The following is a 13038-nucleotide window of genomic DNA, read 5'->3' on the forward strand; positions in this document are numbered from 1 at the left end:
AGGGAAGGCTTCTTGAGGAGGGGCCTCACTACCCGCCTCTTTCAAGGCAGCAGGAAAGGCACCCTCACCCAAAGAAGCACCTATAATCCCCTGGAGCCAGCCTCGTGTAACCTCCCGGGAGGCCAGTACCAACCAGGAGGGACACGGGTCCAATAAATGAGGATGCTTGCAGCCGGAAACTCCCCTTTCCAGCAAGTGTTGCCGGACACGGGTCCCCAGCTCCTGGTCCATGGATTGGCACCGGTCTGCAGCATGCCAGAAACCGGGCCCCCGTAAACAAGCGAAGTGTCAGCCCTGAAACCAATTTTCCCCTGGCACCTTCGGGGCTGACTCGGAGATGAGTCAAGCTGTGGGAACGGGAGGGAGGGGAGTGATCTGTCCCCATCCACACACACACACACACAAACACAGCCAGCCGAGGGTTAAGGAAACACTTTGGCACACACCCAGGTCTTTATCTCCAACTTGGCAGCGAATTACACACCGTCTGCCAAGTGCATTTATTTCCACAAAACAGAAAGATAAGATACTTAGCGTACAAAAGTCCAATCAGAATAATATTCCTCTCAGCAGTTTCCGGACGAGGCTTTAGTGACTATCCAAGGTTTACTTTTGTTCGTCACAGGGATCGCTGGCCACCACCCTTTATTATATAGTCTCTGGGGTGTGGTCCAGTGACTCAGTTCTAATCCCTAGCACGCCTCCTGAGCTGCTGCAATCGTTTATCACGCCTTCGGAGGCGTGCGTCCAGGAATGATGTCTCTCCCTCGCTCTCATCCGAGCCACCTGTCTCCCTACTAATCTCCTCTCCCTCGGCCGGCACCTGAGACAGTGCCAGAGGGGAGGGGCCTGGAGAGGGAGGCCTGGCTGACTCCTCTTCCTCATGCTCGGAGCTTTCTTCCTCCGATGGGACAGGCTCAGAGGGTGGGGCCACAACAGGGAGGTAGAGATAGCTGAGGATTGTAGCCAAAGTAAAATTCTTTCCTCTGAGAACCAAGGATTTTCCCATCAGGTGCAAGGAAGTGGGATATGACAGTAGTCACCAACTGGTGGTCCACGGACCACTGATGGTTGGTGAGAAAATATGGGTGGTCCGCAGAAAAATTACTTAACATTTTTTTATATTGCACTAAATACTACCGTGTTTCCCCGAAAATAAGACCCTGTCTTATATTTTTTTTGAACCCCGAAATAAGCGCTTGGCCTTATTTTCGGGGATGTCTTATTATTTTGGGGCGCATGGAGCATGACGGGGCTCCACTTGCCATCTTACCTGAGAGGGTCTCCTCAGGGTGCCGTCGGTCAGGCAATGTCGACTGGCGACCCCCGCCCTCCCCCGGGGAAGAGCCTTCTCTGTGGGGGCACCCGCCCTCTGGAATGAGCTACCCCCAAGGATATAATAATAATAATAATAATTTTATTTCTATACCGCCCTTCTCCCGAAGGACTCAGGGCGGTGTACAGCCAATTTAAAAACACAAGACACAACAATAATTAAAAATTAAAATAATTAAATAGATTTGGCCGATTTAAAACCCCAAAAATTTAAAATACCCCAATTTAAAATTATTAAGTTGATAGCCCGGCCTGGCGGAACAACAGGGTCTTCAATGCGCAACGAAACACCCGGAGGTCGGAGATCTTGCGTATTTCCAGGGGCAGTTCATTCCACAGGGCTGGGGCTGATGACTGATCCCAGACCTCCGAACCTTTCGCCGGGCTCTGAAAACGTTTTGATTTCGGCAAGCCGGGCTGGCTTAGAATTTTTATTGGTGAATTTTATGGGTAAGGGGTTTTTAAATTGGGGAAAGCCATTGGATTTAATTTTGTTTTAAATGCATTTTAATGTTTGTATTGGATGTTTCTTAATCTTGGCTGTTCACCGCCCCGAGTCCTTCGGGAGAGGGGGCGGCAAAATAACTAACTAACTAACTAACTAACTAACTAACTAACTAACTAACTAACTAACTAACTAAATAACTAACTAAATAACTAACTAAATAAATAATAAATAAATAAATAAATAAATAAATAAATAAATAAATAAATAAATTCATTCATTCATTCATTCATTCATTCATTCATTCATTCATTCATTCATTCATTCATTCCAGCTCTGTCCGGAAAATATGGTATAACTAAGTTTTAAACCTAAAGAGCAAAAGCTTCACAGTTCCGCTCTGAACTGGATTCTCCTTTGCAGAAGGAACGAAACGATGAAATTGTAACGATGATGCCCACGTGTCTTTTTATGTCCCTGCATCCCTTTTTTACAGTGCATCATTTTAACCTGGGCCGAAGGATGCCCGGTTTCGATTACGGTCCAGACGGCTTTGGAACGGGACTCACACCGCTGCATCTTTCCGACGACGGAGAAGGCGGAGCCTTTCATTTCCACGACCCGCCTCCTCCCTACACAGCGTACAAATACCCGGACATCCAACATCCAGATGACCCTCCGCCGCCTTACGAAGCTTCCATCAACCCGGACAACATTCTTTGTTCTCATCCAGGTATCGTTACTTGCTCCGAAATCTCGCCCAAAACCATCTTGTTGACTTCTGGTTTCAGCGTTTCCCATTCAGTAAAGAATTACGTGAAGTCTTTGGTGCTGTCTGAGCTTGGTTGTTTTCTTGCAAATGCTTCCTTACCCAACTAGCTAACTTCCCTCTGTGCTAGAAGGGAGTGGGGTTGGCGGAGTGAAGGAAAAGGAAAAGGGAGGAGGAAGAGGAAAAGGAAGAGAGTAGAACTGGACTCTGGGGTTCTTGGTGTAAGGAGTGAGGTTTGGTCTCCGATTATATTCTCGTGGCTTGTCCTGTCAATGTTGGTGAGATATATAAACAGAGACCAAACACAACTCCCATCTAGCACTGATGATGTTACCTAGTCGGGTAATAAAATGTCTTCAAGAAACAAGCTCAGAGACACCAAGAACCCCATAATCTTCCTCCTCCTCCTCCTCCCCTCCAGTACTCCCACCTAGCACTGATGTTACCTACTTGGGTCATGAAACATCTGCAAGACAGATGAAACATATGCAAGAAGTCAACCAAGGACCCCATAATCTTCCTCGTCCTCCTCCTCCCCTTATTCCCATCTAGCATAATTCAGCTGGGCATGGGGGGGGGGGGGAAGGAATTTTTGCTACCGGTTCTCCGAACCACCCGCCAGATCTGAACCCTAACCCTAATCCTAATCCATCACTACCGGATCGGGTGATCCGGTCCGAACCGGGAGCATTTCACTCCTGCTACTACTCCCCCCCAAAAAAGTGGTGTTATTAGCCAGTTTTAGAAAATACATTTTCTCCAAAAGGTTCCCACAATTTTGGTCACTCCTGAATCTGGGGCTCACTCACACAGGATCCCAACCTGCAAAAAAGTAAGCAGTAATGGTCTGGAAGTAGCTAAGGACCTCCAGGAATGCATTGATTTGGGCCTTGACGCTGTCCTGTATTTTCCCTTCCTTAGATGGGGTCCATTCTCAGACAGGCCCTAACCCTCCGCTGTCCTTAGGAAGTGCCGACACGTCTCCGCCGCTCCCCAACGACTCTCTTCCTCCTTCCGTGGGCCCGTCTCCGATGGACCTTGAAAACTCTGCTGACAGCAGCACCCTCCTTGTCCTACCAGACACTCCTTTAAGTGAAAATACTCTCTCAGAGAGCCTGGCTGGCAACCACCACAGCCACTGTTCTCTAAATACCATTGTATAAAAAAAAAAGGAAACACAATCAAAACGAGAGACATGCCCCCCTACCCCCCATTAACTGCCAGTCAGCAATAAATGTTGGGCAGCTGCTTGGCCGGCCCGATGTACGATGGGGGAAAATGCTGAATCCATGGACTGAAGTTCGGAAATAAAGAAAAACTCCCGTGTCTGGCCTTTTTCAGATTCTCCTTTTGAGTTTAGACTTGGCCTGGGCAGTCATGTCCCATTCTTAACCTGACCCTCTTCAGAAGAAAAACCAAGTTGTTAAAGACACTTTGTTTGTTTTTCTACCGGCAAATGGAAAAAAAGAGCAGAAGATGTCCAGTTTTTAATTTCTTTCTTTCTTTTTTTAAAAGCGGAGGAAAATTATGGATAGATTTTTTTTGGGGTGAGGGAGGAAGCAGATCGTAAAATCATGCGAGATGAAACATCAGGCAGTGTAGAAACTTCTGGAATGCCAGGGCGCTTAGGGATCTTCCAGGAACAGAGTGCAGTTGTTGGTTCTCCTGCTTTACCAGTCTTTGGTTAATCTTCAAGTCCAGAAGACTCGATGTTGGGTTGTTGGGTATTTCTGAACGACGCACAGGACCATCGTGGTTTGAAATACGAACCCAAGGAGAAAGAGACAGGCAATGGGTTCCATAAAGTCATCGTCTTCACATGGCTTCCAGTCTTGGTTGCAAAGAAGAACTACACGAGTTGGCCAAACACTTGTTCGCGTCCTGGAAGGAAGCATGTAAGGTTCAAATCTCGATCCAGTCGCTTCGCCGTAACCTGTTTTAATACTCGACTGGACCATTTCAACTCAGTGACTTGTATATGGCATTCCCCTCCTGACTTTTTCTCTTGTTATAAATTTGGGGTATTGAGTTTTTTTGGGGGACTGAGTTGGTGTGGGGATAATAGGATTTCCAAGTGGGGAAAAACAAAATTGTGATTGGACCAATCAGTCCGCCTTTAATTTTTCTCTTTATCTCTGTTCGTTTTGCTTTTCGTTCTCAATAGTTTAAGATTCCGAGCTTTCTTTATCCTTGCAGGATTCATTCGAACGCCTTATAACAGGAGACAAGCAAGGGAAATAATTTGGGGTTAGGAGGAAAAAATAATCGTACAGATCGTAAAAAATCGGTGACGTCACAAACCTAACCTCTTGATGTATTTGGAGTTTGGAATTTAGACCTGTTTGGAGATGGGTGATCAGTAGTAGTCCAGCTTGAATCTCTTCAGAAGGACATCTGGAAGGTACAGGGTTCTCTTCCCCTAGTGCTTCCTCTCACCCTTCCCACCGAGAGATCTTGGCGAGAACTTGTAAAACGTTGAATTGATTGCAACTTATAGCCAAGCCGATCTCGATCCATCGCTGCCCTCTTGCCTCCTGAGTAAGCATGCCCAGGTTTAATTAAGAGAAACTTCATACTTCCAGTCCTTCATTTGTGTGTTCCTGTTGCCTTATGAAAGGCAGGAGGCCTAGAAGGACAGGAGAAACACAATCCATGGTTCAGTACTTCAATGTAACAGGGTGCCTTCTCATTTCAACCCTTTTTTTCCTTTCTCATTCTTCTGCATTTCTTATCTACCCCCAGTGTAATATTGATGGTAGGTTAGGTTTTGGGCCGTTCTAGGAAAGAGAGTTCTAGCTCGGCCAATAACACTCCAGGGTTGTCCTTGCAGAAGACCGCAGATTTAATCTTCCACATGTCCAGGGATCGCTTGGGAAGACTCCAGCCTGAAAGGTGGGTCTCCCATCGGTGTAGACTTCAGAGACCCTGAAGCGGCTCAGCAGAAAAGAAACCCAAGTTGTACTTAACGTCGATTGGTGATAACCTGCTTGCAAACAATCACGGATCCATTCGTATCTCATTTTACGGTTCTACAATCGCGCCGCCAGGCCGTTGCATCTAGACAATGCTTTCCCCTTGGAAGTTGAGGTAGAAATCCACAATTCTGCTTCAGTGACCTCTTAGATCTTGCCCCACAAAATTCAGAAATCTGGTTTCAAAAAAAAAAAAAAGGGGGCCATGAAGCAACATCTTGAGAGAAAAACAACGATTTTGCCTAGAGGGAGACAGACAGAAACTTTGATCTCTCTTTGGAGGAGTGTGGAAATGGCTACGGGACACTGGAGGAAAAGCAATCGTGGATTTTCCCATTCATTACCGTATTTTTCAGAGTATAAGACGCAACCTTTTCCCCCCCTAAAAGGGGGTGAAAATTTAGGTGCGTCTTATACACCGAATGTAGCCCCACCCACCCACTGGCCCCCACCCTTTGGCCTCTGCCTCCCAGCAGTTTACCTCCTTGCAAGCAAGCAGCAAGAAAAAAACAGCTCCTTTCAGCTTCAGCACAGCCTAATTAGCAGAGGTTGATTGGATCGGCCTCCCAACTCTCAGCTGATTTGTTTTCACCTGTTTTGCGCAGGGCTCTGCTGCTTGCTGCAAGGAGATAAATTGCTGGAGCAGATTTTTTCCCCCCCTTGTGCTAATCAAGCTATGCTGAAAACGAAAATGAAAGTAAAGCAGGCTGTTTGCTGCAAAGAGGCAAAATTGCTGGGAGGCAGAGGCAGATTTCTTTTTCTTCTTTTCCTCACCAAAAAAGGTAGGTGCGTCTTATACTCCGGTGCGTCTTATACTCTGAAAAATACGGTACTTTCTTTCCTTCCTCCTGGCTGTCTCAGCCTGGTAACCAAGCAGCGTTCCCTCTCTCCTTCCCAAAGTCTGAGGTCAGAATTGGGGATCCAGGGCAGGTACTGAACGTTTCTGAAGTATGGGAAAAATAATAATAATAATAATAAAGAAATAAAAAGCGGGTTATGTGCGTTTTTAGCACACTCATCAGTTTTATACATTGTAGGTACGGACTTCTTCCTTTGGTTTTATATATGTAAGTGTGAATGGGCTTGGGTGATTGAGCGTTTACGACGAATGTTTTTCAACCTCGGCAACTGGGAGAGGACTGACTCCCAGAATTCCCCAGGCTGGGGAATTCTGGGAGTTGAAGTCCTCCCCCTCTTAAAAGTTGCCAAGATGGAGAAACGCTGGTTTTATGATCTTGAGCAAAGTATAACAGCGACACGGGATTGGAAGCTGATGGCCAAGCTTCCCGTCCATGTAAAGAGAGACGAATTTAGAAGGAGAAATACAGAACTAGGGGTCCTGTTACATTTTGAAATTTTATTTTTATTTTTATTTTTATTTCAAATTTATATACCGCGCCTTCTCCCGAGGGACTCAGGGCGGTGTACAGCCAGGTAAAAACGTACAATACAAACATTAAAAACAATTAAAAGAATATATATTAATTTGGCCCCAGTTTAAAATGACAAACCAATTAAAAATATTTAAAAATATGTTAAGCCAGCCCACCTTGCTGAAAAAAGAAAGTTTTAAGGGCACGGCGGAAGGCACTGAGGTCTTGGATTCTCCTTATCTTGGGAAAGGCAAACCTTTCCCGAAAATAAGACCCAACCAGAAAATAAGTCCTAACATGATTTTTCAGGATGCTCGTAATATAAGCCCTACCCCCCAAAATAAGCCCCAGTTAAGGATGCATTTAGTACTGTCATTTCCCCCAAAATAAGACCTAACCTTGTCAGTTCCTCACCACTTCAGTGTGAGCGACGACAGCTCCTTTAAGGTTCCCACGTAGGAATAAAACTTTTAAAATGCTTACTGCACCCTCCCACGGGAAGGATTGGGGTATGGTTCACACCACTCTCGGTCCATTGTCTGAAGCTCACTCGTGGCCATAGCTTGCCATTTCTTACCCTAAAGCAAATTTTAAAAGCTCCGTTTCCATCTCAATAAACTTCATTTGACAAAATGCCCTTTGGTATTTGATGTCAGCTTCCTAGAGGAGACGTTTCTCGCTGGGTGTGATTTTGAGTTTCATGTTTTGTGCTGTTTTTAAGTGAGGGCAATTAATAGCAGTTTATAGAAGTCAAGACTCCCCACTCCCCACTCAGTAAAACCTGGTTGTATGGCCTGAACGCATTTTTTGAAAAGCATTGCTGCCTAGAATCCAAATTTTTGTTTGTTTGCACCCTCAAATGGGTCAGATGTCCTAATTACGGTATGGAACTTGGAGACCTGTGGTTAAAAGTCCACCATTCATTTCAACCAGGCCGGTAACGGGGAGAAAGAAGTAGGATGGATTGTCCCAACTTCTAAATCTCAGGAGAAATGGACTAAATTTTATTTCAACCAGGTTGGAACAGCTGTAGAAGAAGGTGGATGGATTGTCCCAACTGCTAAGTATCAGGAGAAGTGAACTAAATTTCATTTCAACCAGGCTGGTACAGCTGTAGAAGAAGGTGGATGGATTGTCCAACTTCTAAGTATCAGGAGAAGTGGACTAAATTTCATTTTAAGCAGGCTGGTACAGCTGTAGAAGAAGGTGGATGGATTGTCCCAACTGCTAAGTATCAGGAGAAGTGAACTAAATTTCATTTTAACCAGGCTGGTACAGCTGTAGAAGAAGGTGCATGGATTGTCCAACTTCTAAGTATCAGGAGAAGTGGACTAAATTTCATTTTAGCCAGGCTGGTACAGCTGTAGAAGAAGATGGATGGATTGTCCCAACTGCTAAGTATCAGGAGAAGTTAACTAAATTTCATTTTAACCAGGCTGGTACAGCTGTAGAAGAAGGTGGATGGATTGTCCAACTTCTAAGTATCAGGAGAAGTGGACTAAATTTCATTTTAGCCAGGCTGGTACAGCTGTAGAAGAAGGTGGATGGATTGTCCCAACTGCTAAGTATCAGAAGAAGTGGACTAAATTTCATTTCAACCAGGCTGGAACAGCTGTAGAAGAAGGTGGATGGATTGTCCAACTTCTAAGTATCAGGAGAAGTGGACTAAATTTCATTTTAAGCAGGCTGGAACAGCTGTAGAAGAAGGTGGATGGATTGTCCAACTTCGAAGCTTTAGTGGAAGTGAACTAAATCGGTACTATTTGGTGAGAAACCAGTTTGCCCATTCAATCCTTCCACCTTTCATTATTTTTATTCCTCCCCCCTCCCCAAAAAATCAAATAGCTTATTGAAACCAAAAATCCCTTCTTGCTTCAAGGCTTTAGTAGGAAAGATAGAATTGGGAAAACCTGAAGTCAACCATTGGGGGGGGTCAAACAAACACGAAGTTCTACAAATTTGGAACTCCAGGCCCATTCGGGTGTGCCCAGCTCTTTTCTAGCTACATCATGCAAAGGGGGATGCCCCGACTTTCTGTACGCTTGAGAAAGGACGATGGGTGTGCATGTGTGAGCCAGTGTGCCAATCAAGTGAATCACTGCTTTTAAATTTTCTTTGGAAAGACATTTTCGGCTGAATTTGCCAGTCTCGTGGTGTCAATTTGTGGCTGAATTGAACCGTGGCATGTGTGTGTACAAAAAAAAAATAAAATAAAAGAGGGGGAAAAAAATTAAGATTTTTATATTTCATGGAACGGTATGCAGAAATGAAATTTGATACTGTAATAAGTTGGTCCCTGTGACATTTTTATGTTCTAATATTTTGATTTTTTTTTTTTTAAAAAAGGTTTTTATTTCAGGGGAAAGGGTGGAGAAGGGTAGGGGTTTTTTTTGGGACACTAATCTTTATTTTTTTTTTTACAAGATGCTGTGAGAGACATTCCATCTAGATGCCAAATAAATTGTGTTTTGTTGAGAGAAATCAATCTTCAACTTTTGTGTGTGTTTATTCTAAGGCAGGGGTCAGCATCCTTAAACACTCAAAGAAGCCCCCCATTCAATTCTGGAGCCAACCGGAAGTCCGATTCCCTCCGCCATAGAGGCAACTCCTAGTGGGGCGTCCTTTTTCCTCCGTAGACCGGAAGTCCAGTTTCCCTACCATAGAGTCTCCTCCTAGCGCGGCGTCTTTTTTCCCTTACCTCTCCTAACCGAAAGCCCTATCAATTGTGGAGCTGACCAGTGACAGGGAGCCTCAGCAGAGGGATGAAAGAGCCACATGCGGCTCCAGAGCCGCAGGTTGCTGACCCCTGTTCTAAGGGAAGGAAGGAGAACGCTCACCAATTCTAATGGCTCTCAAAAGGAGGTGCTCAGAAAGACTTTTATTATTAAAAGATTATTTTAACATGTCAAAATTGCAGATGTCTTTTCCAGCAGCCTTGATTTCTGTTCCAGAATGGGCAAGAAATCTGATCTGCTATCAAGCAATTACCTAGTTTCCTCTTAATCGGAGCTGGAGAACAATTTTAATTGGAAGTAGAATTTTTCTACCTTGGAGAGCTCCTGCAATACCCTTGTTGTAACTGCAGAGGGCAGTGGTTTCAAACATATTCTTAAACTATGAAGTTCTGTTAAGATTTCAAAAGCGATACCTTGAAAAGAAGTAACATGGAAGTGACAAAGAAACATGGCAGATTTTTGGCCCGTTAGAGGTGGGAAGAAAATTAAGGGACGTGAAGGAATTTGGAATTCGACTTGAAGAATGAAACGGAGAAACGAGAGAACAGGAGGGGTTTGAAGAGAAGAGATTACATGTTGGTTGACAAGGAAGGGTGAGAAAGAACCTCAAACAATCCTTCCCTTGATTTTGTTTAGTATGAATTCGGATAGAAAGAAATTTGGGACGGTTTCAATATTCTTGTAATATATCGACCACAATAAATTAGGATTCCTCCCCTCCGACCCCCTTTCTCTACCCCATCAGCTGAAGGTACAGTCTGAACCATGTTTATTCATTTGTATTCCATCTTGATTATTTTTTACAAATAAGGTGGCAAATATATTCAACGCACCTTCATCCTACTTTCCCACCCACAACAACTACCCTTTGAGGTGGACTGGAGTAGGGGAGTGACTGGTCTTAAGTCACCTATCTGGCTTTCGTGCCTAAGGTTGGACTAGAACTTATTGTCTCCTGGTCACTGGTCTAAAGTCACCCAGCTGGCTTCCATGACTAGAACTCACCTGATGATTGGCCCAAAGTCACCCAGCTGGCTTCCATGCTTAAGGTTGGACTAGAACTCATTGTCTCCTGGTCACTGGTCTAAAGTCACCCAGATGGCTTCCATGACTAGAACTCACCTGATGATTGGCCCAAAGTCACCCAGCTGGCTTCCATGCTTAAGGTTGGACTAGAACTCACCATCTCCTGGTCACTGGCCCAAAGTCACCCAGATGGCTTTCATGCTTAAGGCTGGACTAGAACTCATATTTTCCTGTTGATTGGCCCAAAGTCACCCAGGTGGCCTTCGTGCCCAAGGCAGGACTAGAAATCACAGTCGCCTGGCTTCTAGTCTGGTTTCTTAACTGCTAGATCGAACTGACTGTCACTAGATAGGTTTTCCCATCTAATTGAATGGAAAACATTGAGTAAAAAAAATACAGGAGAATTGGTTAATCCAGCACGGGCAGCGTTAACAATGGAGATACGTGGCCCTGGGAGTAAATTTCAATCTTCGCCCAAAACAATGGCTTTAAACAAATTGAGCTTCGCTGATATCATTCTACTTATTTGGAAGGATCCAACGATGTTCTCACATCCAACTGACACAGCCCTGAATTATTGGATTTGAAGCTAAGTAAGTCGGCTGTTTTGGGCTGACGACCAGCACAGCTGGTGTTTTGTCTGCCGCTCAAAATATACATTGTGAGCCTGTAGTACAGTGGACTAAAGCACTGTTATTAACAACTGCTGCTTGCAATTACTGCAAGTTCAAATCTCACCAGGCTCAAGGTCGACTCAGCCTTCCATCCTTTCAAAGGTAGGTGAAATGAGGACCCAGATTATGGGGGCAATAAACTGACTTTGTATAAATATACAAAAGGATGAAGGCTATTGCTTAGCGCATTGTAAGCCGCCCTGAGTCTCCGGAGAAGGGCGGCATATAAATTAAAGCAAAAAATAAAAATAAAAAAATCACTACAACACAGACCAGTGTTTTTTTTTCCCCCTTCAAACTTGGCCACTTTTAAGATGTGTAGAATTCAGCTCTCAGAATTCCCCACCCTGCATGTTGGGAGTTGAAGTCCATGCGTCCTGAAGTTGCCAATGTCGAAAAAAACTGGTGTGGACAAATGATTCTGGGAAGCACAAGCAAGCATCAAGACAATCTTCCTCCTCCTCCTCCTCCTCCTCCTCCTCCTCCTCCTCCTCCTCCTTCTTCTTAATACGTAAGATCTCCGACCTCTGGGTGTTTCGCTGCGCACTGAAGACCCTGTTGTTCCGCCAGGCCGGACTATCAACATAATAGTTTTAAATTGGGGTATTTAAATTTTTGGGGGTTTTAAATTTGAGCCAATTTATTTAATTATTTTAAATTTTAAATTGCTGTTTTGTCTGTGTTTTTAAATAGGCTGTACACCGCCCTGAGTCCTTCGGGAGAAGGGCGGTATAGAAATAAAATTATTATTATTATTATTATTATTATTATTATTATTATTATTATTATTATTACTACTACTACTACTACTACTACTACTACTACTACTACTACTACTACTTCTTTTTCTTTTCCTCCTCCTCCTCCTCCTCCCCCTCCTCCTCCTCCTCCTCCCATATCAGTTGGCAATCCTATTTTTGTCAACAGCCGTATGAAAAAATGCTGCAGAGTTTTCTCCAAACCACTCCCTTAGGTTTTTGAAGCCATGATCTTCTGCCTGGACCTCGTTTGCCTTCAATCTTTCTCTGGAGGAATAAGTGAAGGATGCCGTATTTTTCTGGGTGTCGGGCACCCATTACACGTCCAAAAAACTTTCATCTACATGACCAGATTGATGATTGATGGAAGTTGGAATGGAATTCTGGAAGTTGAAGTCCAGAAGTCATAAAGGGGGCATAGTTCCCCATCTCTGCTTAATTAGGGTACTAAAAAGGGTTAAAGAGGAAGGAGAAGAATTAAGATGGTAGATCATGGTTAAGATAGTACATGATAGTCATAATTTTAAATTTAGATTTTTTTTCAGTAGCTTTTTATAATTTTATGGCATTGAAAAATGCGAAGACATTTCTATAAAGTCAAATATTCATGTAACTTTGGTATTTGTGGATGCCTGTAAAAATACACATGTAATCTTTAGGAGAAACACCCCATGTTTTAAACATCCATATTTAGTAATTTCTACCCAGAATAATATTGGTCATTTAACAGAGTCACTTCAACAGGGAGATGGACAGCCTAATATGTACAATAAAGAAAGAAAAATTAAAATTGTACAGTTGAATGTCATCTACCTGAAACCAGGAGAAATGTAAAAGATTTGCCCTTGTGTATATATATATATATATATATTTAGTGATGAATGTTCAACATTACATTATTTGCAGTGCCCTTTGCTTCAGAAGCATTCTTGCTGAAGGCATCACAACAAA

General features: G+C 43.7%; 1 protein-coding gene across 3 annotated transcripts in view; it reads left to right on the top strand.

The window, feature by feature from the left end:
- DGCR2 (DiGeorge syndrome critical region gene 2) overlaps window positions 1-12619 on the top strand; it is a 57180-nt gene extending 44561 nt beyond the window's left edge. For 2 of the 3 annotated variants that reach the window (XM_070950298.1, XM_070950297.1), the window contains exons 9-10: window positions 2277-2513; window positions 3471-9346. In XM_070950298.1, coding sequence (XP_070806399.1) covers window positions 2277-2513; window positions 3471-3712 — 479 coding nt within the window. In that variant the 3' untranslated portion in view covers window positions 3713-9346. Of the gene's footprint in view, window positions 1-2276; window positions 2514-3470; window positions 9347-12256 lie in introns of those variants that run through there. The other variant, XM_070950299.1, reaches the window with a different exon arrangement.
- Window positions 12620-13038: the final 419 nt, after the last annotated feature.

The sequence above is a fragment of the Pituophis catenifer genome, unplaced genomic scaffold, assembly GCF_029215685.1.
Source record: "Pituophis catenifer annectens isolate HBS135680 unplaced genomic scaffold, rPitCat1.0.hap2 SCAF_10, whole genome shotgun sequence".
In the NCBI taxonomy this organism is placed as follows: Eukaryota; Metazoa; Chordata; class Lepidosauria; order Squamata; family Colubridae; genus Pituophis; species Pituophis catenifer.